Consider the following 25,774-nt stretch of genomic DNA (forward strand, 5'->3'; position numbering starts at 1 on the left):
GACAATGTTCTTAAAACCAAGGAGATGACTTGATTTGAAAACTTCAGTATAAGAAAACGAGCATGCGTGGGTATTGAGTGTGTTGAACAGTATAAGTATCTGTGTACAGAATAGGATAATAAATGTTATTTTTCTCCAAATACCAGTGTTGAGTAAGAAGGGGCAGCAAAGATCGTACCGTTTGTGGAAACTAAGGTCCGTTAATGTGGACAAAATACTGATGTGCACGTTCTACAGATCCTATATGGAGTCACTTATCTTTTTCACTGTGGTGCTTGTCTAATTCCCGAAATGTGAAAAAGAGTTGTCTTGAGCGGTTTGTAACACAGAAGTAAAATAACACGGAGCAAGCAGAAGCCTACGTTTCTATGAAGTTGTCACATACTAGTAAAGACAAATAAAACTTCTATTTCAATCTGTTTAACTTTAGCTCATTAAACTGGTTAACATGTGTCTACAGTGTAGACAAGGTGACATGCATTGACATTAATTCAGCCTAGTTAAGCTAAATATATATTATTTGCATCTAACTCACAAATTACTCTATTCAAATTTACATTGTTCGAACCATCAACAAGTGAGTCATTATTCCAGAGGATAGTAAAACCATGTTACCACCAATTAAACAATTTAAGCAGCAGTATTTTTCTTAAAAAATATTATTGTACTAGCAAGAACTTCTCTCCGGTGGTATCATGGGACAGTTAAGGGTCCAATTGATACACACTCGAGAATAACTGGAAGTAGTGGACCATCTGGGTACTTTCCACTAAATGTTTTCTAATACCACTGCTCCTACAACTCCTAACTGTTACCATAACTTCACATGGCAGAAATAGTAAGGTTAGTACGTGGTTTCAAATTCACCGGTGTAAAGTGCATTAAAAGTTTTTTTTTTTTTTGTTAGAACCCAGTGATGAAGCGGCCTGATTATTGATGAGCGTTTTAAAATTAAGAGATTAAAAATATATTATCATGAATTTGATTAATGCAATTCATCTGGACTTTAAAAAAAATAAAGTAGTAAATCTATTCGGAGGTTTGGCCTCCATAAATGCATTTTTATTTTTAAACTCCTTGATTAGGCAATTACTTTAAAAACCCCCATCAGAAGCTTGTTCATCTTTCAGCTCAGATCAGCGACAGAGAAGCAGCAGTGTGACACATCTGAATATTTATTTGAATAGGTACAGAGCCTGTAGTCTATGGCCAACAGGATAGGCATACCATCTATTTTCTCTTCTTTTGAAACTACATATTTGCAAACAAGGAATGATGCTAGGGAGGGTGGGCTGTAAATAAAACAATGAGGTTATGCAAAACAGAGAGCTCTACAGTCAACTAAAATTAAGAAACGAAAGGATCGATGGTAAACCTAAACAGCGCTTTCAGACCGTTACCTGTGCGTGCTTTAGGATGAAGGACCGCACAGTCCGCCAGAGACACGCTCAACACTGAACACCAATATCTACAAATGAAGATGGACTCTGTATTTGCACTACAAGTAGGAGTTTGAGTTTTGTCCATCTCGCTAATGTTCACACACCTCCAACGCTGCAATGTGCAAAACGGTGGAGAATTGCTTGTCGGTCAGGAACGGTGAGGGGCAGAAATGAAAAAAAAAAAAGTCACAAACATTACAGTAGGTACTTTAAAAATAAAAGGAGGAAAAACTAATACTTACAAAACTAAAACCCACTAAAAGGAGGTATGCTGCAGTTTAGCACATGCTGTGGATCCGTCTGAAACGCCTCCCCACATGATCACGCACGGCTCAAAGCCATCGCATTTATTCCCCAGAACAGAGAAGCGGGAAACTCATCATGACAGCAGTGCAGTTAATGTACAATAGCCCGGGTCTGTGCAAAGGTACAACAGTGCACTGTGTGTATTACATGTATTTACACCAGCACTGAAAAATAAAAGCTGAAACTGGGAAGGCCAAAAGAAAAAGAAAAAACACTGGGACAACACGCACGTCCTTGAAGACGCAACAGCCAAAGCTCAGTCCAGTGTCATCAACACTAAACAGTTAAAAGAAAAGGGAGAATTAAAGTCATGACATTGTCTTCTTTAGATCACTGATGTCCACTCGTTCCACCGCAGGTGATTTATTTGAATTATTAATTTAGCCTCCTCTTCCAGGCTATTCCACTATTTCCCATTGAATTGGTCACCTTCCACACGCTCTTGACTCGCTGCGTCCGTTACATTCAGTCCTGCGTTTCTTCAGTCAGTCAAGCACACACACACACACACACACACACACACACACAGACAGACCAAAGACTGCGGCGTGAAGGAGAGGGCTCTGGCCTGCTGGGTTTGTTCTCCAGCACATCAGATGAACGCACACACACACTTCAGAAGTGTGTTCCCGTCTCTTGGTTGTTGGTGAGGTTCTCCTTTAGTGTTCTTCCTCTGATTATTCGCGCGAGATGTCTTGGTTATTCCCATTGGTTGGGTTTGGTTGTGTTGAAAAGACACGCGTTGGGTTTAGATGGTGGTGTTTGAAACGCAGTAGTCAGCCACTCACTCTCACTCACATCCACTCAAAGCCGTCTCAAACGCCGTCTGGACGCTTCCTCCAGAAGCAGCTCCACTCAGTTTCTCTCGGATTAGATGCAGCTGGATCCCATCAGCCAAGCACAACGGATCTAATATCTCTCACACTCTCTCGCGCTCTCTCTCGCTCTCTCTAATTATTTTTAATGTTGAACAGAGTGCTGCATCACAAACAAATCTCCAGACTTCCCCGTCGGGTCTAGAACTGGAACCCCTCTGCTGGCACGTTGGTAGAAGAGTTGAAGCTGTACGTTCCTCCTTGGATCGCTTCGGGGACCAGGTTGGAGTCCTCGTCAATCTGAAAGAAAGGAAAGGGCGAGCGGACGCAAGAATGAGAATCAACGAGAGCTGCGTATGACTTCAAGAACAAAATTGAAGAGGTAAAAAAAACTAAACATTGATACACACACACACACACGTACTCATTGCTCAGCAGGAAAAACAAACTTACATCATCAGATGAGAAGAACTGATCGATTATTTCATAAGCCAGTTTGTAGATGTCCTCATTCTCATGGTTCTGCAGTTGCTCGATTTTCTCCAAACCTGAGCAAACAAAAGATAACAATCATCCTCAAATACACTTGTCACAGGAAGATACACAAACAAGGCATAAGAGTTTAGGAGCTCATATTTAACGGTTGCCGTTATACATTTCAACAATGAAATGCCCTCATTAGAGAGCAAAGAAATCAGACTTTAATGGTGAATGTGTGTTCATTATAATCAGTAATGTACCAAGTGAGAGGGGTTTCTGTTTAAATCATTTAGTCCTCTTTAACCTCACCACTTTCATAATTTGATCTCAAGCGCTCATTCAGAACCTCCTCCACTCATTCATCCACTGAAACGTCAAAAATGTGTCACTACACATAAGATTGTGAACCCCTGACATGTCCCAGACATCTAGTGAGTTTAGAGTGTGATGTTGGATTACGGTTCATCACTCAAACACTGGCTCTGCTCACCTCCACACTCCTCGATCAGGTTGGCGATGGTCTCCGCTTCATCATCAGCCATCTTGAGGATATTACTGAGTCCGTCCAGGACCACCTGCACCACCTGAGCGTCTTTGACCGTCAGCAGGTTACAGAAGGGAGGAACCACCTGCTGCTGGATCAGGTACGCCACCTACAGGACCAGAGCAACACCTGAACACTGCCTCTCTTTAACGTGTGTGTGTGTGTGTGTGAGAGTGAATAACGCACCTGCTCCTTTCTGCCGCTGATGGTCAGGTTACTGATGGCCCACGCCGCCTCCTTCTGAGTGCCGAAATCTCCCTGAGAGACACAGCACCGATTTAAACATCAAACCAGTGATTATTCCTCATTCTCTGCCAGTGATTACACAACTACACTGCTACTGGTCTACACTTCCAGTCAAACGCTTTTACAGAAGTCTCTTCTACTCACCACGCCTGCAGTTATTTGAGCCAAAACACAGAAAGAGCTGTAATATTGTGAAATATTTCACTATTTCAAATAACTGCTTTCTGTGTGAATCTCTGTTAAACTCATTTATTCCTGTGATTTCAAAGTTGATATTTTTCTGCATCATTCCTCCAGTCGTCAGTGTCACCTGATCTTCAGAAAGCAGAATAATATGCATTTTCTTTATTATTACCACTTTTTCCCAGGAGTCTTTGTAGAATAATAAGATTCTTAAAGATCAGCATCTATCTGAAAAAGCTTGTTATAAACATTCAAAAGATTGGTTTTGTATTTTTCTTTTTTTGTAGAAAGAAATTATAGAAATGAGAAAGACAATTTATGTTACAAGATGTATAATCCAAATAAATAATGTTCTGAAAATAAATCTACTCCGCTGTTTAACAATCAGAAATGTTTCTTGAGCAGTAAATCATCATATTATTGTGATTTCTGAAGATCATGTGACACTGAAGACCGGAGGAATGATGCTGAAAATACAGGAATAAAATACTTTTTATAACATATGCAAATAGAAAACAGTTATTTTCAATAGTAAAAATAGTTCACAATATTAATGCATTGGCAAATAAGTGCAGACTTGGTAAGCAGAAGAGACTTCTTTAAAACCATTAATCTTTTGACTGGCCGTGTACACGTGATATCATCTGCACCCCGTGTGCTCAAGATGTCACGGTGTTAAATACTCTGAAGTCGCAGAAGAGAGCTCCAGACACGCACCTTATCCAGCAGCAGAATAATCATGGGCACTAGATTGGCATCGATGACGGCCTGAACCTGCTGCTGGTTTCCTGCCGTGATGTTGGACAGGAACCACACGGCCTCCTGCGGGAACAAAACACTCAGACTCATTACTGCAGCACCAGTCTCTGTGTGAGCGGCCTGCTTCACATCATTCATTCCCATCACACACACACACACACACACCCCTAAACATGTTCAGCATTCACTCACGCCAGAGACACACCTCAGCGGTCATCAAATCCAAACTCCTAAGGCTCAAACCAGAACTCATTACAATCTCTCTCTGGGTAAGTCTCACTGACATCTAGTGGTGAGCTGGAGAACTGCACAGAGTGGCTATATTTATAGTATACCCATACGTTGTGAATATTATTGTTACTTTGTTTTATGCACAAGAACAGCAAGATGAAATGCAGTCTGTAGAGCAGTAGGAACATGGCAGGGTAAGACCATGTAAAGGCACCTGTGGTGTATGTAAGAAAGAAACTGCTCATTCTAAAGGTAATAAAACATAACTGTTCATTCTGTAGGGTCTGTAGATTATATTGCATTTATACACTGCATCTTTATAAGTTTACTCAAGACAAACCCATTAGTTAGAGACTGAGGGGTGAAATGTGAGCGGAGGACACTGTGAGGGTCACATGAGCACTGGTTACCTTGTTGATCTTCTCTTTGGGGTGTGTGAGGAGCGCTTGGAAGTGCCCCAGAGCGTCACAGTTGAGCACCACCTGCGTCTGTTCATCTGTGCCCGTCACTATGTTCCCCACCGCTCGCAGAGCAGCCGTCTAGAGACACACAGCTAACATTAGAGAGGCTACACATCACGCTGAACACTTCAATGAGTGCACATCACGCTCCTCTGTACCTGAACTTTGACCTCCTGGTGGCTCAGTAAGGGCACGAGGTACGGCACAATCCCCGAGTCGATGACCATCTGGATCTGCTCATTGCCAGCGTCTGTGAGATAAGACAGCGCCCAGACGGTGTCCACCAGGATCTGCACAGAACACAGGTCAACCCATCCACACGTGTGACACGGAGCGGTGCATGTACACACGGAGCAAGAGCAGCACTTACGTTCACATCAGTGTGGTGGATGAGCACGCACAGCGCAGGGAGAATCTGTGTCAACACACACACACACACACACACACACACCATCACACAAGAGACTGTTAGTGTCTGTGCAGACAGGGCAAGAGGTCACACCGGGTCACATGACTCACAGACGGGTCACTCTCATACCTCCTGGATGGTCTCCATGGGCGGGGGGGGGTCCTTGTGCCGGCACAGGTTCACCATGACCCAAGTGACGTTGCGGAGGAAGGTGATGGGTATGGAGGGGCTGATGAAGGCCAGGAGGGGCTTGACCACCCCCAGGCTGATGACGTAGTCTCTGCACTGAGGACCATCACCTGTAACAGCACAGAGGTCACTCATCTGACAACGAACACCACCAGAGAAACAGGAGCGAGCCACTCACCGATGATGTTCCCTAAAGCCCAGACGGCCTGCTCACACACGTTCTGATGCGGAGAGTGCAGGAGCCGCAGGAACAGAGGAACCGCATCTACACACACACACACACACTGACAGGTCAGACTGATACTTACAGACACACTAAACACATCATCAGGGGTGCACAACCACAACAACACAACACACTTGGGAAGTTGCTCGTCTGCATTCAACAATGCACAATCACATTTTCAACACAGTGTAAGATTTACATTCAAAAGCAAGAATCTAGACTGTGCACTGCTGCTTTCAGTTTGGCCAAAAACACTGTACGGCCAATGTGATGCACTGATATATAAACATTAAATCCCCTAGGAAAACATCCAACTCATATCTATTCATTCAAAAAAAGATTTGAATGTAGTTACAAACCAAGTTAAGTTGATTTTAGTTTACTAATCGGGTGAAATACAGAAATCTTGGGTCCACAGATGTGGTGAAGCTCGTGCATGTGTCCTAAACTCTGCATTTACAGCAGAGACAGTCACAACAGTACAAGAACAACAGATGCTAAAACACTGGTGTGCTACAGCGCATGGACTCGGACTCAGAGCAGAGAGGTGTACGTACTGGACTGCACCACGGCCTGAGTCTGCTCTGATGTGCCTGAAGCGATGTTGGTCAAGGCCCAGGCCGCCTCGAACTGCAGAGAAGGACTACAGCACAGAGACGACAAAACACTGCCATCAGGACAATACAGGAGCATCTAACAATCACATTTCCTAAACTCCATGATGTGATTAACTGCTAAAGCTTTTAAAATCACAGTATCAACAAGAGATTGAAATTTAGTCTATAACAGTACAATAAAGCAAAGCACAATTTACACAGATTAAAGAGCAAAATAATTATAGACCAATAGCATCACTTGACAATAAGACCTCGAGTTAACCGTAGTTAATGCATTAACATTCACAATGAGCAATAGATTCATTCAGTTTAAAAACAAGTCTTTGCTCATGTTAGTTCATTAAATAACGTGATTGCAACATGTTATTAAACACTGAAATAACCTGAGATTACTGAATGTCTCGAAGGAGTTTTCACTGGCAGTTTGTTAACTAATGAATTAACGAATGAGGCCCTAATGTAAAGTGTGTCTAAAGAATGAAGAACCAAAACACTTTAAAAAAATAGCCTATTAAGTCTAAATATTAAGTATTTGTCACTCTGATGAACTCCTTCGAATGTGATGAATAATTATTCTCTGTATTCTGAAGTGCCCACGATAACAATATTGTGCTTTATCGTGATCGATCTCATCCCTGACTAGCAGCACGTCACAGGTCTTACTTGTCGTCTCGGTCCAGACAGTGCACCAGGATGGGCAGGATCCCAGACTTGATCAGGTCGTCTATGGGAGGGTTGCGGTCACTCGACAGCAGCTTCCTGTGAGACGAGGTCAACAGGATGTGTCTCAGGTCACACACACGAGCAGGGAACATCATGATGACTGAGCTGGTACTCACCTGGCGGCCTGGACGGCGCTGAGCTGGACGCCCTGGTTATCACTGGTGGCATTCTACAGCATTCAGACCAGACACCTCGTTAATATACAGACTAACATCGTGTGTCATCAACACTGCTGGAGTGAATCTCATCTCATCAAACACACACGTCAGCGATATAGCATATTCTGATTTCTGAAGATCATGTGACACTGAAGACCGGAGGAATGATGCTGATTCACTTATTAAAAGGATTTTCTACTTTTAAAAAGCATTAGTTGCTTCCTACTTTTATTTAAACAACTTACCTGCACTATTGCTTCAAGAGAAGAGTTTTGCTATTTTTAAAAAAGAGAGAGAGAAGAATTATTAGAGTAAAAAGTGGAAACTCAACTCACTTGCTGAAGCGGTTCATAAACATTAGATTCAAGAGAACAGCTCTTACACTCCTGAGATCTCCGTCTGCGTCAGAGTCCTCACAGATATCCTCATGAGGCACGTTCCTGCGCTTCAGCAGGTGCTCGTCTCTCTTATTCTGCACAACACACCAGTGTTAGAGTACATCAGTGTTACAGAGCTCATCCTGAACCAGTGTGAACGGATCTCACCTTCCTGAGTTCAACCACCACTTCAGTCCGCTGCCTCCTCATCGTCTGCACAGAACAAACCATCATTAATACAGCTCTGGGGTCACACCATCACTGATACAGCTCTGGGGTCACACCATCACTGACACAGCTCTGGGGTCACACCATCACTGACACAGCTCTGGGGTCACACCATCACCTCAAACACATCTGTGTGAGGGGCTTTAGTGACCCACCCAACACACACCTAGACATTAAAGACTTACTGCTGATCATTTGACCCAATTACAATAATGATTAAAAGTGTTACGCATGTATTATATAACACTTAAATTGAGTTGGTGAACGCCTGGAAAATACAAGACTATTAAAACCCACATAACGTTCATTAGCATCATTCTGTCGATCAGTACTCTTGATTATTGAGTCGCACACAGACGTTTAGACGAGAGTCGCGGTGTGTTGCTGTGTGTAAGGCGCTGTTTGGTGTAAAAGTGATGCATCTGAAGTGATCTGGAGACAATCATCACATCAGGAGACACAGAGTTACGCTGTCTGCCACATTAGCACAAACACGATGTCCAGCAGGCCAGCACTGAGCTCATGCTAACACTCACTCGATGGCCACTGCGAGGACTCAGACGCGATAACCACACAAACTGAGTCCAGAATCACACATCACAAGCGACCCGAGTGTTTCCCGGAGCTCGCGCTAATGACTGTTAATGAACAAACACTTTAATGAAGAGCTGCGACGCGCGCTAGCTCGATGCTAACGGCTCGGCTAGCCGCGCGGCTAACACCTTCCCCATCACACATTCGACTGATATATCTGATCTAATGTCGTTTAAATGCTTATATCGGACAGGATACCACTGGTGGCGTGATGTGAGCGCTCGAGAGAGTTTAATCTCTCGGTTATTTGAGAAGCGGCGGTGGATCTGCTCGACGTCACGCGCGCTTTACCTCCAGATCGCGCCCTTTATTCTTGAAGTTCTTCAGCCGCTGCTTGTCCAGCTTCTCGCTGTCGCTCATGTTTGCACTCATGTCTCTGTGCTGATGTCGTGTGAAATCGAGATGTGCTGGTATTTCTCCGGAGCTGAACGTGTTCGCTCGGCTCTTGTAGACACCGGAAAGTGTTATGCTAATGAGGCGCGGTGTATGCTGGGATTGCCGGTGGAGCGGCGCCGCCTCGCGGGGAACTGTAACACATTAGATCATATTTGGCTCGAGAAAGACAATTCGTTGATGATCTTTAAACGTATTTATTATTTTTAATTTTATTATTATTATTATTATTAGAGGTGGTGGAATGTGTCCGGCAGGTGGCGCTCTATCTATCTATCTATCTATCTATCTATCTATCTATCTATCTATCTATCTATCTATCTATCTATCTATCTATCTATCTATCCATTCATCCATCTGCTGTTTCCAGCAAGCAAATCTATAAAATGTAACACTGGAGACAAGGACTTTCATCAATATATATTTTTATTACAGTTTTATGTTTTTGTCTTTCACTAATTACATGTTCCCCTTTCAACAGTTTCATTAACGCAACAAAACAAATACAAACTGTACTTAACCATTCTTCAACATATAACAGCATTTTAAAGAAAAGTATTTTTTCAGTCATGTAGTCATGTAAGAGTAAGATGCATCATTTACATGTTCACCTGGAGTTAATATTTAATATAAACATTCGTATTGTTAGTTTTGTCTCAGAAAGACATCAATCGATTGAGTTTCGATGTGCATATGACACGTGCAGACACTGTAACACAAATGCAGGACAACACAACACTTCTGGCAAATAAATTCATCATAAGAGCATTTTAATTCAAATAAGGCAACATACTTGGATTCAAATCTTCCATTAATCATATTGAATCATAAGACTGTAAATCAGATATACCTGAAATATTATCAAGGTGTTTTTCTGCAGACAATCATCACCATTTAACTTTAGCTCATTATAAATGTATCTGTATTAACAGAAAATAACCGTTTTTGAACAGTTTTTTATGAAAGAGCTGCATAAAGATTAATTTTTATGTTCCATAGGGGAGCTGTTCCTTCAATGAGGAAGTAATTGCTTAGATTTGTAATATTCAATTTAAATACAAATAGTTGCTTCTCCAAAAAATTAAATTTTATCTTATGTTAAACTTATGCATAATGATATTCACTCATTCATTAAAACATGTTTTCATTCCCTAATCACACGTGAGAGCTGATTCTTCTTCACTGGCCGGGGGCCTTGGAGCCTCTCTTACTGAACTTGACCACCATCACGGTGATGTTGTCCGGACAGCCGCGGGAAAACGCCTGAAGGACGATGCTCTTTGCACCGAAGTGCGGTTCATCCAGATGCGCTTTAATGAAATGCACGGCTTCCTCGTTGCTGAAGGCGTCCCAGAGTCCATCTGACGCTAGGATCATGAACTGAGGCTGTAGTTTGTCCAGGTCAAAGGTCAGCACGTCGGGGTCAGGGATCAGCACGTTCAGGTTCTTCAGTGGGTAGTCACCGAGTGACCGTGACATGGCCAGAACGCCCTGCACTCGCCACGAGCCATTAAAACTGATGAAGCCACCTACAGCAGAGAAACTCATTACTTTCAGCAGGACAATCACTTCAAGTCATTTAAGAAATACACTCTTTTCTCTCTTTTCCACACAAACACCCACACAGAAATACAAACACCCACACAAACAAACACCCACACATAAACACAAACACCTACTCACAAACATAAACACAAACACCCACACACAAACACCTACACACACAAACACAAACACCTACACACAAACATAAACACAAACACCCACACAGAAATACAAGCACCCACACATAAACACAAACACCTACACACAAACATAAACACAAACACCCATACAGAAACACAAACACCTACACACAAACATAAACACAAACTCCTACACACAAACACCCACACAGAAATACAAACACCCACACAGAAACGCAAACACCTACACCCACACACACAAACATAAACACCCACACAGAAACACAAACACCTACACACAAACATAAACACCCACACAGAAACACAAACACCTACACACAAACAGAAATACAAACACCCACACAGAAACACAAACACCTACACACAAACATAAACACCCACACAGAAACACAAACACCTACACACAAACATAAACACAAATACAAACAGAAATACAAACACCCACACAGAAACACAAACACCTACACACAAACATAAACACAAACACCCACACAAAAACACAAACACCCACACAGAAATACAAACACCCACAAAGAAATACAAACACACAAACATACACAAATACAGACACAAACACCCACACACAAACACCAACACAGAAATACAAACATACACAAATACAGACACACAAACACCCACACAGAAATACAAACACACAAACACCCACACACAGACATACACACACAAACATACACAAATACAAACACACAAACACCCATACATACACAAATAGAAACACAAACACACACACACAAACACATACAAACACACACACACACACACACACAAAAAACATACAAACACACACACTCTTACATAAACCTGCAAATAATCTTTGTTATAATAATAATCTTAATAATCTTCAGCTTCATCATTCACATCAAAAAAAAAAAAAAAAAAAAAACTATTATTTGCTCATAAAATAAGTTTATGAAAAAAAAGCTGTTTTGACCTATGTAATGTTATTCTAATAAACCAGTGACAATTCTCAGGGTATCTGCAGGATTTTTTAAATCACCTGCACAAATAAAGATGAATACTGTATGAGTGGGGTAAAGCAATGTCTGTGGTAACATACTGAGCTGTAAAATTACTGTAGAAAGCATGAATTACAGATACAGGTTTCACAAGGGCATGTTTCTTAAATGATAAACTTCACACTTCAGACTTTTTTAAGAAAAGGAATGAGTCAAAAGTATCAATTATTATCAATCAATTATTATATTAATTAACATATAAATATATGTTTTTGTTTTGCTCCTTTATATTTGTATAATGTGTTGATTTTCGCTGTGGTCTGAACAAAAAGAGCAGACAGGTTTATTGAAAATACCAGCAGGTGGCACTAGGGATGCACCGAAACTAAAATACTCGCTCGAAGCCGAACAAAATGAAGCACTGGGCCCAAGGACAAACACCCATCAGGGTTTTTGGCATTATTTGCCCACGTATTTTGCCCATTTTTTTCACCGTTGCATAATTTAAACAGCCAATAGTGTACAAATAAATGCATCCTTGCTGAGCAGAAGAGATTGCTTTTAAAAGCATTAGAAAACATTACAGATCCCAATTTGCACACTATCTGTGAATGTTATAATACATGTATTAAAAGAGCTGTTGCAACTATTATTATTATGGTCTTACCTTTTATATTACAACAGGAAAATTACAATACTAACATTTATGAATGTTGATGGAGGTGTTGCTTTTTGTGTTGTGTAGCCGTGGCCTTCATTTTGATCAAACTAATCTTAAGATTAAGACTTAAGTTTTTTAAGTTCCAATTTCAATAGCTCAGCAGCCAAACTAATGTAGGGTTCAAGCTTTAACAATAAGAATAAATACACAAATCGCACTAGCAGAGATGAAACAGACGAGCTGCTCACCTGCTTTCTTGATTCTCCTCCGCTCTTTGAGGTTGTAGGGTTTGTGGTCATGTGACAGCGGGACAACATTACCGTCTTTATCACACAGAACCGCCCTGGAATCCCCAACATTAGCCACAGTCAGCTCCTTCTCAGACAGCAGAGCCACCAGACACGTGGTGCCTGACCGAGACACAAGCCAGCTCAAATCAGTTTAAAACACTCTTAACCAGACCATAGTTACACTTTTACGGATTACTTGATTACATATGATTTACACGACAGCTGTACATCTACTGATTCTCCCTAATTCCTCTTGTAATGTTCCTTTCTAAAATAGTCAACGGTTTATACACACTCAGAAACTCTTCCAGGTTTGTGGAGGTTCACACAGAGATCAGTCAGTAATCATGTGGCTACACTGCATTTGATCACTGGACATACACAAATCATTTCAGGCTTAATAACTGTTCAACATTGCATCGATTAGAAATGAACACATTGTCTTTATTTGAATTAGCAACCAGTAGGTTTTTTAACCACGTCTTTAGAAGGCTTTCAAACACATTAAAATGCACAAATTCATTCAATTAAACTTTTTTAGCATCTGATCTTCTTCTTATATATTTTATTAAGTGGCTTATTTTAATTTAACATTTTTATGATTTAATTAGCTTTTCATTAAACTCATAAACCCCCTGTTCCTTCACAAACCCGTTTGAGAAACCTTGACATTAAATTATGTTTAAATGCACTTAATGTTGTTAATAACAATGAAAGCATATATTTTCTCTATCTATGTATTTTTATATCAATATGGTTCAATATTATTCTATTTAAATCAATGCAATAAACGAGATTTGTCCAAAGTAATCTAAAAGTAGTTTGATTACATTACCTAAAATGTGTATTTTATTACATTACTAGCTGCAGTTTTTGTCATGTGATTTGGAATCAGTAACTGATTACAATTAGTAAGTGTCTGGTTCGAGCAGTGCTGCTCACAGTATGTAGTGAATGGGTGCCGTCAGATTGAGAGTCCAATCAGCAGATAAAAACATCTTGTGAAGCCTAAAGCTGCGTGTTCGTAAGAAACACATCCGTCATTAAGGGTGTGTTTACACTTGGCGTTAAGAAACAGTTGACAAGTGCTTTTTAAGTAAATAAACAAGCTGTCAGTGTGTAGTTACAAAGCCAAGTTGCTATGACAACAGCTGCAACAGTAGCCTAGCGCTGCAGAAATGTCCAGAAGGAGGAAGTTGGCTTTTGAAGTTAAGAGTCTGTAACACACTGGAGGAAGTGTTATTCTGGATTATAGACTCTATGTGTTTGAGTTAAAATCATCTTAATGCTGGATGTGTTTCAGGTTTTGTCTTCTCCAGATGTTCACTGATGGACTGGAGTGCTGTGGATTATTGGGATGTTTTTATCAGCTTTCATTCTGACGGCACCCATTCACTGCAGAGCATCCATTGATGACACACTGATGCAGAGCTACATTTCTACAAATCTGATGAAGAAAAAAATGTTGCAAGGCCCGAGGGTGAGCACATTGTAATGTTCCCTCAGTGTCGTGCTCAGCTCCGAGGTCTAATGCTTGTAGACTAAATAAATCTTCATCAGACCACAGGTTCACTGCTGTGAGCTCTCACCGGCTTCATCGAAGGAGGCCGACAGTTTCTCCAGGATCTCTTTGTCCATGTCCAGTATCTGCTGTTTGAGGATGGACTGGCGGGTCAGAGCGCTGTTCTCCTTCTGCGTCTCGTACCGCTGGAGCTGCTGCTGTAACATGACGGGGAGATGTGCCTTGGCATACTCTGCTGCCGCCTGACACACAAACACACAACAGAGACGTTTATTCAGCCACTCGACAGAGTCTGACTCTTCAGATCATGTGTGTATGTGCTTCACTGACAGGAGCTAGTTCACGTGTCTTGGTGTAAACAGGCCTAAAGGACACAGATGGTTCGAAGAGAAGTATTTTAATCTGGATATAAACTCTGGTAAAAATCAGCGAGTAGCCCGGATGCTTCCTGCGCTCTGACGAACCTCAGAGGAATATTAATTACACGCACATCATTAGTGGCCTTAGAGCGCTAGAGATGATCAGATGAAGAGATGCACATTAGATGCAACCGCTGCACGTTTATCAATCTCCAGTTATAGATGACAGCTGTGTGGAGGTTTTACCATATTTAGCTCACTTCTGGGTACAGATTGGTCTTCGAAGTATGGTTAAACAGACGCACACAAACACAGAGATGAGTCAAAATGTCCTGATAATTTACTGACCCCTTCCCATCTGATGCTCATGTCGTTTAACATACTAAACACCGTCCGATGAGAAGCATTTTTCACACTACACTTGCTTTACACCATCTACCACCAAACGAATGACACAGCAGTCCAAGGACAGACGGAAACCCAGTGAACGAAGAAAATTAACTCGTTTCACTACACTATCAATATTTTACTACATGTTGCTTTGCTGGCCGTGAATGCATGCAATCCACGATGAATCCTAAACCATATATGTGCTTCCTTTAAGTTTCCTCCAGAGAAACTGTAATTGGCACGGTCTGCTTTATTTGTTCCCTTTGCTCTGCTGGAGCTTGAATGCTTCGGTTCTTTATGTGTTTCGTTTACACACGTTTTTAACCAAAATAAAGCCTTATAACGTCAGCTTGTTCAGAAATCGTGACAAAAAAATATTCATATAAAATATTCAAATATAGTTTTTTTTTTTTTATATGAGCCCAAATGTTCGAATGCAATATATTTTTGAAAAATGCACATCCCTAGTGTAAACATATCATCTCGCCTCATTCTCGTGAACCCGAAACCCTTTTACGTAACACCCCAGTTGTTTTTATGAATTGCACAGAATGGTTTACTGGTTATAATGGGACCTGTACTGTTGGTCTCTGCTGGTAATTGTTCTGCAGTCGGTGGCTTGTTTAAACCACAGATTCTTAAAGGAATTGGCCCAAAACACACCGCAGGAAACATCTGTGTGTAAGGTATTTGTAGTGGAAAGCGTCAGGCTTTCTGTGATGCTTTCTATTGTTGTTTTCAGCAGGATAGTTCCTCACACTTGCGTTTAACTCAACTGATTCATCTGGTTTTTAACCTGACAAAAGCATTCATTACTAACGAACCATTCATTACCACATATGAGTAACAGTGAGAGACTTTCTATTTTTGGGTGAACTAACCGCTCAGATGTTTCAAATCACAAAGCACTTCAGCCTTCTGCATGTGTTATGGATTTTGATCAAAGAATGTCAGTCCCCTCTGACTTAACCAAAATATTCTGTCCATATGATCGTGGATCTTAGTCCCGACATGTGCTGAAGGGGGCTTTCCTTTCATCCAATGACAATCTGATTTAAAACGGACCGCACAACTGTCAGCAATCACACACACACACACACACACCTGCAGTGTTTCAGGACATGCATGCATCAGTGCTGTATGGAGTGTGTAACATCAGCTTTATGAGAAAATCACTAGATCTTACTGTAGTGGAAAAGTGCGAGCTGAACTAGACTCTACTCTGATTTGAGTTATTCCCAACTAGGCAACACTTAGCTTGCACACAGATCGAAAGAAGTTCATTAATGTTCTTCAGGTTTATTCCACAGTGTGTGTGTGAGAGCGTTTTATTAAATGGACAGAAACCATCTGCAGCAGTCTGGAGAATAGCATCAGTGTCCAAACATGTGCTGAGCAGAAGCAGTTCTTCACCTTTAGAGGAGCACAGATGTGTGCATGAAAAATACCATCATTCAGTTTGAGAGCAGACGTCTGATGCCACTGGGTGCCACCAACCTGTTACCAGCAACCAGCAGCTGCACTACTTTAACCACAACTAATGTAAGAGCCGTTCAGGAGAGAGACGGAAACTGTGAGCGGAAATCAGTGCATTAAAGAGGAAACTGAGAGAACAGTGAGAGGTCATGTCCAAGGCAAGTTTGAGTGTGCTGTTAACAATCGAGTGCACTCAGATGCACTCTCTCTCGTCTCCTCACATACTGACGCTCGGTCAGGACCCCTTGGACTCGCTTTTTGACCTGCAGGGTCCTTTCATTTGTTTGCCTTGATATAATAGTTTGCATGCATTTGTAAAAAAAACTAAAAAACAAACAAACAGAAGTCATGTTCTATAAAGTTCTACTTTCATTGGAGCACCTAACCTTACCCCTACCCTAAACCTACCCACTTTTTTTTTTGCACAAACTGACCATTAAAAAGCAGTATAAAGGTATTACAAACAAGTCGTGATGCATTCCAAATCTTCTGAAGCCATACGAGTAAAAGATAAGGCTTAACACAATTAATTAGTTAAGAGAAGATAAGGCATTATACTATTTTAACGCAGTTAATGCACTGGCCCCGCCCCCAGACTTTTACATCATCATACAGTTCATACAGTTGATGTTGACAGAGGCTAACAGGCTAACAACCCCATTAATGGAAAGTATTATGCCCTAAAATTCAAGATATTAGGGCTAAAAAAAATTTTGTCTCATAATTATATCATATGATAAGGGTTACTTATCACACAAGCAGCGAGAGCAATATTACGAGTGTTGTTCATGTCTGCAAAAGTGATTTTATAACAGTTCTGTCACAGTGCTTCTGTGTGGAGACGAGGATCGCCGAGACGAAGGAGAACAGTCTTAATTAAGTTAATATTGTTTTATATTTTAAACACAATATTCTTTGGCAACAGAAAACATTACCTAAAGCCACAGCAGAATTGTTGAGCATCTCAGAGCAGTTTCGCATTTTGAACAAATTGGGTGAATCAATTATTCAAAGGTTAATTCATAACGTGAGCCGTTTAACCAGATCTTGAATGAATCAGCTGTTTGAACGATTCAATGAATAACTCATATAGACATTTATTACTGCCACCTGCTTAGTTTCTTATTTAAAAGGGATTAAAAGGGATAGTTCACCCAAAATGTTTTAATTATGTCATAATTTCCTCAAACCTGAAGGACTTACTTTACTTTCTTTTGTGGAACATGAAAGAAGGTATTTTAAAGACTGTTTTGGTTTCCGATGGCTTTCATTGCAAAAACGAAACAATACATTCTCAATTTATCTTCTTTTACGTCTTTTTATGCTGTTGTAACCTAAACATATGTGTGTAAAAGTTTTATGTAGAATCAAATCAAATATTTCTTTCTGAGGCTACTATTTGTAATGTCTATTAATACTTTCTAATTTAAACACAAAATAGCTTTAAATAATCTTTTGAGGGTATAATTTAATAATGAAGATAACATTCCCAGTGCTTTTTGCGTCAGTATATTGATCCCAAAGGTTTCTTATTTAAAGCAATGGAGGACTCTGCGCAATGAAAATGAATACTAAAGGGTCCTGAGTTTGAAGTGAGAATGAAGCTATGTTTCCATCCACCTACTTTTATGCGCATTTTGGATGATCGCATTAACAAAACAACAAAACCGCTGGATGGAAATGTCAAGAAAGTGGCAATTTTGTTCTCTTTGAATCATTGGATTGAGGCTAACACAATAACTTTTGCTATAAAATTAGAAGGACACAATTCCCAAGAATATCATTATATGCTCACACATTAAGATTTGTACTCATGGAAATTACTAAAGTAGGTCATTAGAAGGGGGTGCCAATACTTTTGGCAATATAGGCTAATGTATGTCTAAACAGCCATTTACTAAATAAATTAAGCCAACTTATGATTCATTTGGTTTCTCTAGCCAATGTTTTTTTTTTTATACTTTTTTTTTAATGAAAATACATGTATTAACATATACAAAAGTAAAGGTATCGACAAAAAAACGAAACAAATGATTGTATTATCATCAACACACAACTTCCATTTGGAAAATCCCCCGTTTGACATGCAGACGTTCACTAAATGCTCACACAAATGCTCAACCACATACTCTCACACATGCATACATTAGCACTTATCTAACGCTCACCCAGACGCTCGCCCACACCTCATCAAGAGCTCACATGTGCTCCTCTTAACACATGCACTCATCCAATGGTTCACACTTACGCTCACCCACACATTCATCCATACTCTTGAGTCATGAGGTCTGAAATTACATGCACGATTGTGCAGTTTTACTCTCTTTTGTGTATAATGCACTCCATCCAGGGTTCTTACAGAAACTGCTAAATCAAATTCCAGGACTTTCAAGCACTACTTTTTGGTTTTCAAGGACTAAAATCAGAGATCTTACCTATCAAACGATTTTGTTATTATTTTTCAAATCCTAATAAACTAATAGCAGTAAATGGCACAAATAAAGTGCAGCACAAAAGCATGCAACGACTGTGGCAACTTTAACATTTGAAAGGATATTATGGCAAAGTTATCGCTTTCCTTATTCAACTGATTTTTGTTTTCATGAAAATTATTGACCTGAAAAATGAAAGTTGTATCATACACTTGGGAAATTATGAGCTGTATCACCACTTATCAACACTTGGGAGTGTGACAATACACTTAGCAACACACACACTTGGTTCACTAGAAGGAGACAATATTTTAATACTATTTTTAAATGACAAACTATTTCTTTTAATCACACATCAAAACAATGCAGTTGTATTTAAAATATTTTAACTAATCTAGGACTGTAACTAATAATTGTTTTGGTAATCAAGTAATCTAATGATTATTTAGACAATCGAGTAATCACATATTTAACAAATACCTGCAGACGGTGCCAAAAGTCCTGGCCATGCCTCACTTTACAGTGGGATTCAAGGACGTTTAAATCCATGTCATTTTAATATTTGACCACATTCAAACTCAGAGCGAGGGTTTGCACATTTATTTCAAAGGGGTCATGTGATGTGATTTAGATTGTTCCTTTCTCTCTGGAGTGTTACGAGCTCTTGGTGCACGAAGAAGATCTGTAAAGTTGCAAAGACTAAAGTCTCAATCCAAAGAGATATTCTTTATCAAGTCAAGACTCATCCACGCCCCCTGAAACACCTCGTTTAGACACGCCCCCAACATCTCTACATCACTGTGTGGGAAGATTTGTGTACTGCTGCTCAAATGTTCACGGCAAAGAAAGAAGTAATGTGGTTTCAGTAACACAGTTAGAGTTGAAGCAGTCGTGTCAGAGAGATGTGTGTGTATCTAGGAGAAGCAAAGGCACTTAATTTGGTCTTCCTAAAGTAAATGCATTTAGAAATCTAATGATTACTTACAACAGAACAGCAACACATTTTATGGACGAACGTTTCGTGAACCTCAGAGAGAAGGAAATTCGGACTTCACTTCGACAATCAGCTGCTTCTGAATCAGCTACTAGAAGTGTGTTTTGTTATTCGTTTAAGTGTTTCCTTATTGAATGTTCAAATGGAGAGTTTTGCACATCGTGCATGCGCGTGTGTGTGTGTGTGTGAGAGAGAGAGAGAGAGAGAGAGTCACACAGTCTTAAACTAGAGTCAGCTGTCTTAACCGTCCGTGTCTTGTGTATTACAAACACATACGAGCTTCATCACTGTGTCTGTCTCGACTCTGTTCCTCTTTCAGCTTGAACTGATGGTAAAACGAAGGACATTTTTAACTGTCTTTACATTTACTTTGAAAGATGAAGCTCGTGATTATGGAAAGGGGCGTTACATTTCCGACGAGTGCTTGTGGTGTTCGGCCAATCACAATGCACTGAGTCAGTTGGCCAATCAGAGCAGAGTGTGCTTGTAGGAAGGAGGGACTTTGTAGAAAACTATGTGTTTGAGAGAGACGGGGAATAGAGGACCTACAATAATGTACAGTATTTGAAAAATAAGGTTTTTTGAACATTAAAACATGGCAACATATTCTGTTACACCAAATACACCAAATAATGATCTTTAAAAAAGCATCATATGACCCCTTTAAAATCGCGATGTACAACTAATCGCATACTTAGAAAAATGTTGATGAGGTGTTGGCATAGGTTTATAAATGATTACGTCACAGATCTAGTGAGATAGTATGCAGTGTTTTCCTAGATGAATGTTAAGCAACACAAGCTCACAGTATACGCAGAGGAAGAGTTTGAGATGGAGATGCGCTCCACACTTGTAAATGATAATGACTGTGCTTTCATAACGCATCAAGAGAATCATCTACAGATCATCCTAGACAGATTCTTCTTTGGCTTAACTATCAGCCTCATCAAGACAAAAGTTTTATACCAGCCTGCACCAGAAGTTTTTATCGATCTTGCATGATACATCTATAAAACACTGCACATCATTACAATAGACTTACTGCAAGGATTAAGATAAATGCTAATTTATTTGCTGTTTAAAAAATACAATATAATAAAAAATGCAGGTCCTCAACTAGAATTTACACTTTAGGTTTTATTATTTTGTCTTTTTTCTATACGTTGCAAAACTGTGCTTGTGAAGTGTTTTTTGCCTATGCCTAAGAAATTTCACGAATTTTTTTTTACGTGTTTTACAAATTATATGTGATTAGACCATGCACCTTATTATTATTGGTTTGGTTGGTTATTGGTTGGCGCTCACAGACTGTTTTAGATACACACTGATCATCAGTTGACGAGTGTCTGTGTGTTATTAATGTCATATAGAGATCTGATAGCATAGTTGTTCATCACAGTACTATATTTACCATGATAGAAATAAACTCAAATTCCCCATTTAATGTATAGATGAAATATGCTGTGCTAATAATACATACAGCATAACACTTGCTATTCTCATTAAGAGCTGTGCTTGATGGAAAAGGGAAGTAGTATGACATAATGGCAATTGTGTTTCTATTTAAGCATTAGCAGACACTTGTGAAACAACATTTGTTGAAAACTATTCTACAGCCTTAAGAACTTGAACGTGCACCAAATGAGACAGACACAAAATCAGTTCTGTATGTGAAAAATTCTGCTGTAATGTCTACAAATAATGACCAAAGTGTGTGTGTGTGTGAAATCCAAACAGCTGTCATTTTCTCTTAAATATGTACAGCACAAGCATAATGCTTAATGTAATATAACTTCCAAACATTTCCAAATAAATAATGGAACAATGTTTAGTACTGGTGTAATATATTATTGGGGAAAATTTGACTCTTAAAAACTGTTATCTCATGTTCATTCAAACAGGAGACCTTGTGCTGATGTCAATGCAAGCATTACATTTGATGGAAACCTAATATTTCAATAATCAACAGTATTCGAGACTAAACTGTCAGTGAATCTTTTATAAACGAAGGCCTTTTTTGTCAAAAATCATTAGGATATTAAGTAAAGATCATGTTCCATGAAGATATTTTGTAAATTTCCTACTGTTCATATATCAAAACTTAATTGTTGATTAGTAATATGCATTGCTAAGAACTTCATTTGAACAACTTTAAAGATATTTAAATATTATTTTCTCAATATTTAGATTTTGTTTTTAGATATAGTTGTATCTCAGACATATATTGTCCTCCTAACAAACCAGACATCAATGGAGAGATGATTTATTCAGCTTTCAGATGACAAAAATGAACCCTTATGACTGATATTGTGGTTCAGACTCACAAATGTCCCAGGGTACACTTTTTACTAACAGTGCTCTTATTTTTGCACACTCATTTTGTGCTTGATACACACAAAACATTATTCTTATCCTAACCCTCACCTTGAATATGAACTAAAAAGTGCTTTTAACATACTTTCTCTGCATTAAAAAAAAAAAAAAAAAAATATATATATATATATATATATATATATATATATATATATATATATGTTTTTTGTTAAATAGAGAGAAAGTATGTTAAAAGCACATTTTAGTTCATATTCACAGAATCATTTTTACTATAGGCTAAGTACAAAATTTGAGCGCAGATGCACAGACAGACAGATGCATGCACAGACAGACAGACAGACAGATGCATGCACAGACAGACAGACAGACAGATGCATGCACAGACAGACAGACAGACAGACAGATGCATGCACAGACAGACAGACAGACAGACAGATGCATGCACAGACAGACAGACAGACATACAGATGCATGCAAAGACAGACAGACAGATGCATGCAAAGACAGACAGACAGATGCATGCACAGACAGACAGATGCATGCACAGACAGACAGACAGATGCATGCAGACAGACAGACAGACAGATGCATGCACAGACAGATGCATTTACAGACAAACAGACAGATGCATGCACAGACAGATACATTTACAGACAGACAGACAGATGCATGCACAGACAGACAGACAGATGCATGCACAAACAGACAGATGCATGCACAGACAGACAGACAGACAGACAGACAGACAGACAGATGCATGCACAGACAGACAGACAGACAGATGCATGCACAGACAGACAGACAGACAGATGCATGCACAGACAGACAGACAGACAGATGCATGCACAGACAGACAGACAGACAGATGCATGCACAGACAGACAGACAGATGCATGCACAGACAGACAGACAGACAGATGCATGCACAGACAGACAGACAGATGCATGCACAGACAGACAGACAGACAGACAGATGCATGCACAGACAGACAGACAGATGCATGCACAGACAGACAGACAGACAGACAGATGCATGCACAGACAGATGCATTTACAGACAAACAGACAGATGCATGCACAGACAGATACATTTACAGACAGACAGACAGATGCATGCACAGACAGACAGACAGACAGACATGTTCACCTCTCCTCCATGCCCATCGAAGACGCCGTAGATGTTGGTGTGGCTCTGGTTGAGTGCGTCTGTGAGGATGTTGAACCTGTCCTCCATGTGATCCCTCCTGCCCTGGATGGAGTACACCGCTGCGCCGCTGCTCTTGTGCTGCCACGTCTTGGAGAACTCTTCATGCAGCACCCCCTCGCTGTGCATCATCTCCGCCACCCTGCCCTTCATCATGCTGACGGCGTCTCGGCTGGAGCGCAGGATGGTCTTCACCTCGAGGACGCTCCAGAACACCAGACTGCCCCCGAGGAGCAGCAGAGTCTGCGGCCGCAGCAGCACACCGCGCGCGCTCCGAGCCAGAAGAGCCAGCGGACTCATGCTGCCTCTCTCTCTCTCACACACACACACACTATATCTCACACTGAACTAATGACGACAGCGCATCACACACAGACGCTCCTGCTCTTCTCCACTGCGCTAATGACGCGTGCACTCATCAGAACCCTGTTCATGTCAAGACTTGTCCCTCCAAAATGATTAGTGCATGCAAGTTTGCTTTCTTTTTAAAACAATATCCAGATACAACGCTTGTTTCCCTTCAAAAATGGTAAATAAAGACCGTGTTTACTCCTCCGACGCGGCAGCGCGGGCAGGTGTTCTGTATAGCGGGTGCGCGCATTCCGCATGCTCGCGGCTCGGTGCAGCGCGCGCGCTTGTGTCAAGGTTGCCAAGTCTGCGGTTTTCCTGCGAATAGAGCTTTATCGCAGAGGAATTGATTTCCGGAAGTGTGCGTCGAAGCAGTGCATCGATTCTTCCGGTTATGTATATTTTTTCGATATGCTGCAATCACCTAGTTAAATAAAAGTCTGTTAAAATGAGCATCTGCAGGATGATTTGACAGATATTCTGATGATTTCAGCACACAGTGCTGCAGTGTGTAGAATAAGATCAGAAATAACATATTTATTCATTGGTATTCAATTTAAAACATTTTTCTGCCATTTTCAGTCATTTCACTGTTTCTAATTCATGTATTATGCCAAAATAATTAGTTAAAATGTTTGTTCAAAACAACATTGTAAAATTGCTTTAAGGCAACACGCATTCATTCATCTATTTTAATACTGCTCTTATTCTCTATATTGCTCTTACACAAATTCAACACTGTGTGTGTAGTAAAACTATGGCAATACAAATGGAAATAAGTATGCAGAATAGATCAAATAAACATGGTTAGTACATATTTACTATAGTAAAACCATAGTTAAATGTTGTAAGGGTGTTATCAGATATTTAAAAAATATAAACGGTATGAAATATGATCAGGAAGAAAAACACAGTTAATGAGATGATCTTGACTGCAGCAGGTTAGTTGAGAAATAAATGTGTTTATTATTCAGAAAGCACATCTGGACGGGAAATGTGTTAATAAGAACATTTCAGCTGTTGATATGAGATGTAGATGTATCTAAACACTGTGTCTCTTACCAGATATAGGAAGTGTAACGCTGTATCTGGCTTATTAACAGTGTTGGGAAGGTTACTTTGGAAATGTAACAGGTTACAGATTAGTACTGCCTTTTACTTTGAGATCGATCTGAAGTTTAATGCAGATATAAAATCATACTAATGCTGTTTTTGTAAACAAATCTTCGCATAACAACAGGAAACTCAGTGGTAGAGCATTACGTTAGCAGCACAAAAGGTCATAGGTTCAATTCCCAGGGAACACATATACTGTTAAGGAAATTAATAATAACTTATAGCCTGAATGCACTGTAAGAAGCTTTGGATAAAAGCATCTGCTAAATGCATAAATGTAAATACACATCAACCCAAATAGGGTCATCTGATGAGCATGTGTCTTATTCTGTGTACTAAACTCCAGACATATTGGTGTCTTTTTGTATATGATATTTAACCCCTGCAATACCATTTTTTACACCGCAAACATCATTGGGCTAGTTTTGAGTAACAATTAGGGTTTTTGTTGTGTAAACCTGGCAACCCTGTGTGCTGAATTAGAGGGAGGACAGACAGTGAGACAGAACAGCTGCAGTCTCACACTTACACACACAAGACCATGGGCTCACATGTGTTTCTTTCAATTATAACGAAATAAATAA

At 40.0% G+C, this 25,774-nt stretch overlaps 2 protein-coding genes across 2 annotated transcripts; both read right to left on the reverse strand.

The window, feature by feature from the left end:
- Positions 1-1,157: 1,157 nt before the first annotated feature.
- LOC127972360 (importin subunit alpha-3-like) lies at positions 1,158-9,475 on the reverse strand. The gene is made up of 17 exons (XM_052575809.1): positions 9,280-9,475; positions 8,335-8,379; positions 8,172-8,261; positions 8,035-8,064; positions 7,748-7,800; positions 7,572-7,667; positions 6,849-6,934; positions 6,244-6,330; positions 6,006-6,175; positions 5,838-5,882; positions 5,626-5,757; positions 5,417-5,545; positions 4,734-4,838; positions 3,774-3,845; positions 3,534-3,696; positions 3,017-3,111; positions 1,158-2,863 (listed from the first exon to the last, which is right to left on the reverse strand). The coding sequence occupies exons 1-17, from the start codon at positions 9,358-9,360 to the stop codon at positions 2,765-2,767; spliced, it is 1,578 nt and encodes a 525-aa protein (XP_052431769.1). The 5' UTR covers positions 9,361-9,475; the 3' UTR covers positions 1,158-2,764.
- Positions 9,476-9,789: 314 nt separating this feature from the next.
- Positions 9,790-24,439, reverse strand: LOC127972361 (protein phosphatase 1L). Its single transcript, XM_052575810.1, has 4 exons — positions 23,670-24,439; positions 14,605-14,779; positions 12,974-13,135; positions 9,790-10,910 (listed from the first exon to the last, which is right to left on the reverse strand). Exons 1-4 carry the CDS (start codon positions 24,024-24,026, stop codon positions 10,561-10,563), a joined length of 1,044 nt encoding a protein of 347 aa, XP_052431770.1. The 5' UTR covers positions 24,027-24,439; the 3' UTR covers positions 9,790-10,560.
- Positions 24,440-25,774: the final 1,335 nt, after the last annotated feature.

Source organism: Carassius gibelio, chromosome B15 (genome assembly GCF_023724105.1).
Source record: "Carassius gibelio isolate Cgi1373 ecotype wild population from Czech Republic chromosome B15, carGib1.2-hapl.c, whole genome shotgun sequence".
In the NCBI taxonomy this organism is placed as follows: domain Eukaryota; kingdom Metazoa; phylum Chordata; class Actinopteri; order Cypriniformes; family Cyprinidae; genus Carassius; species Carassius gibelio.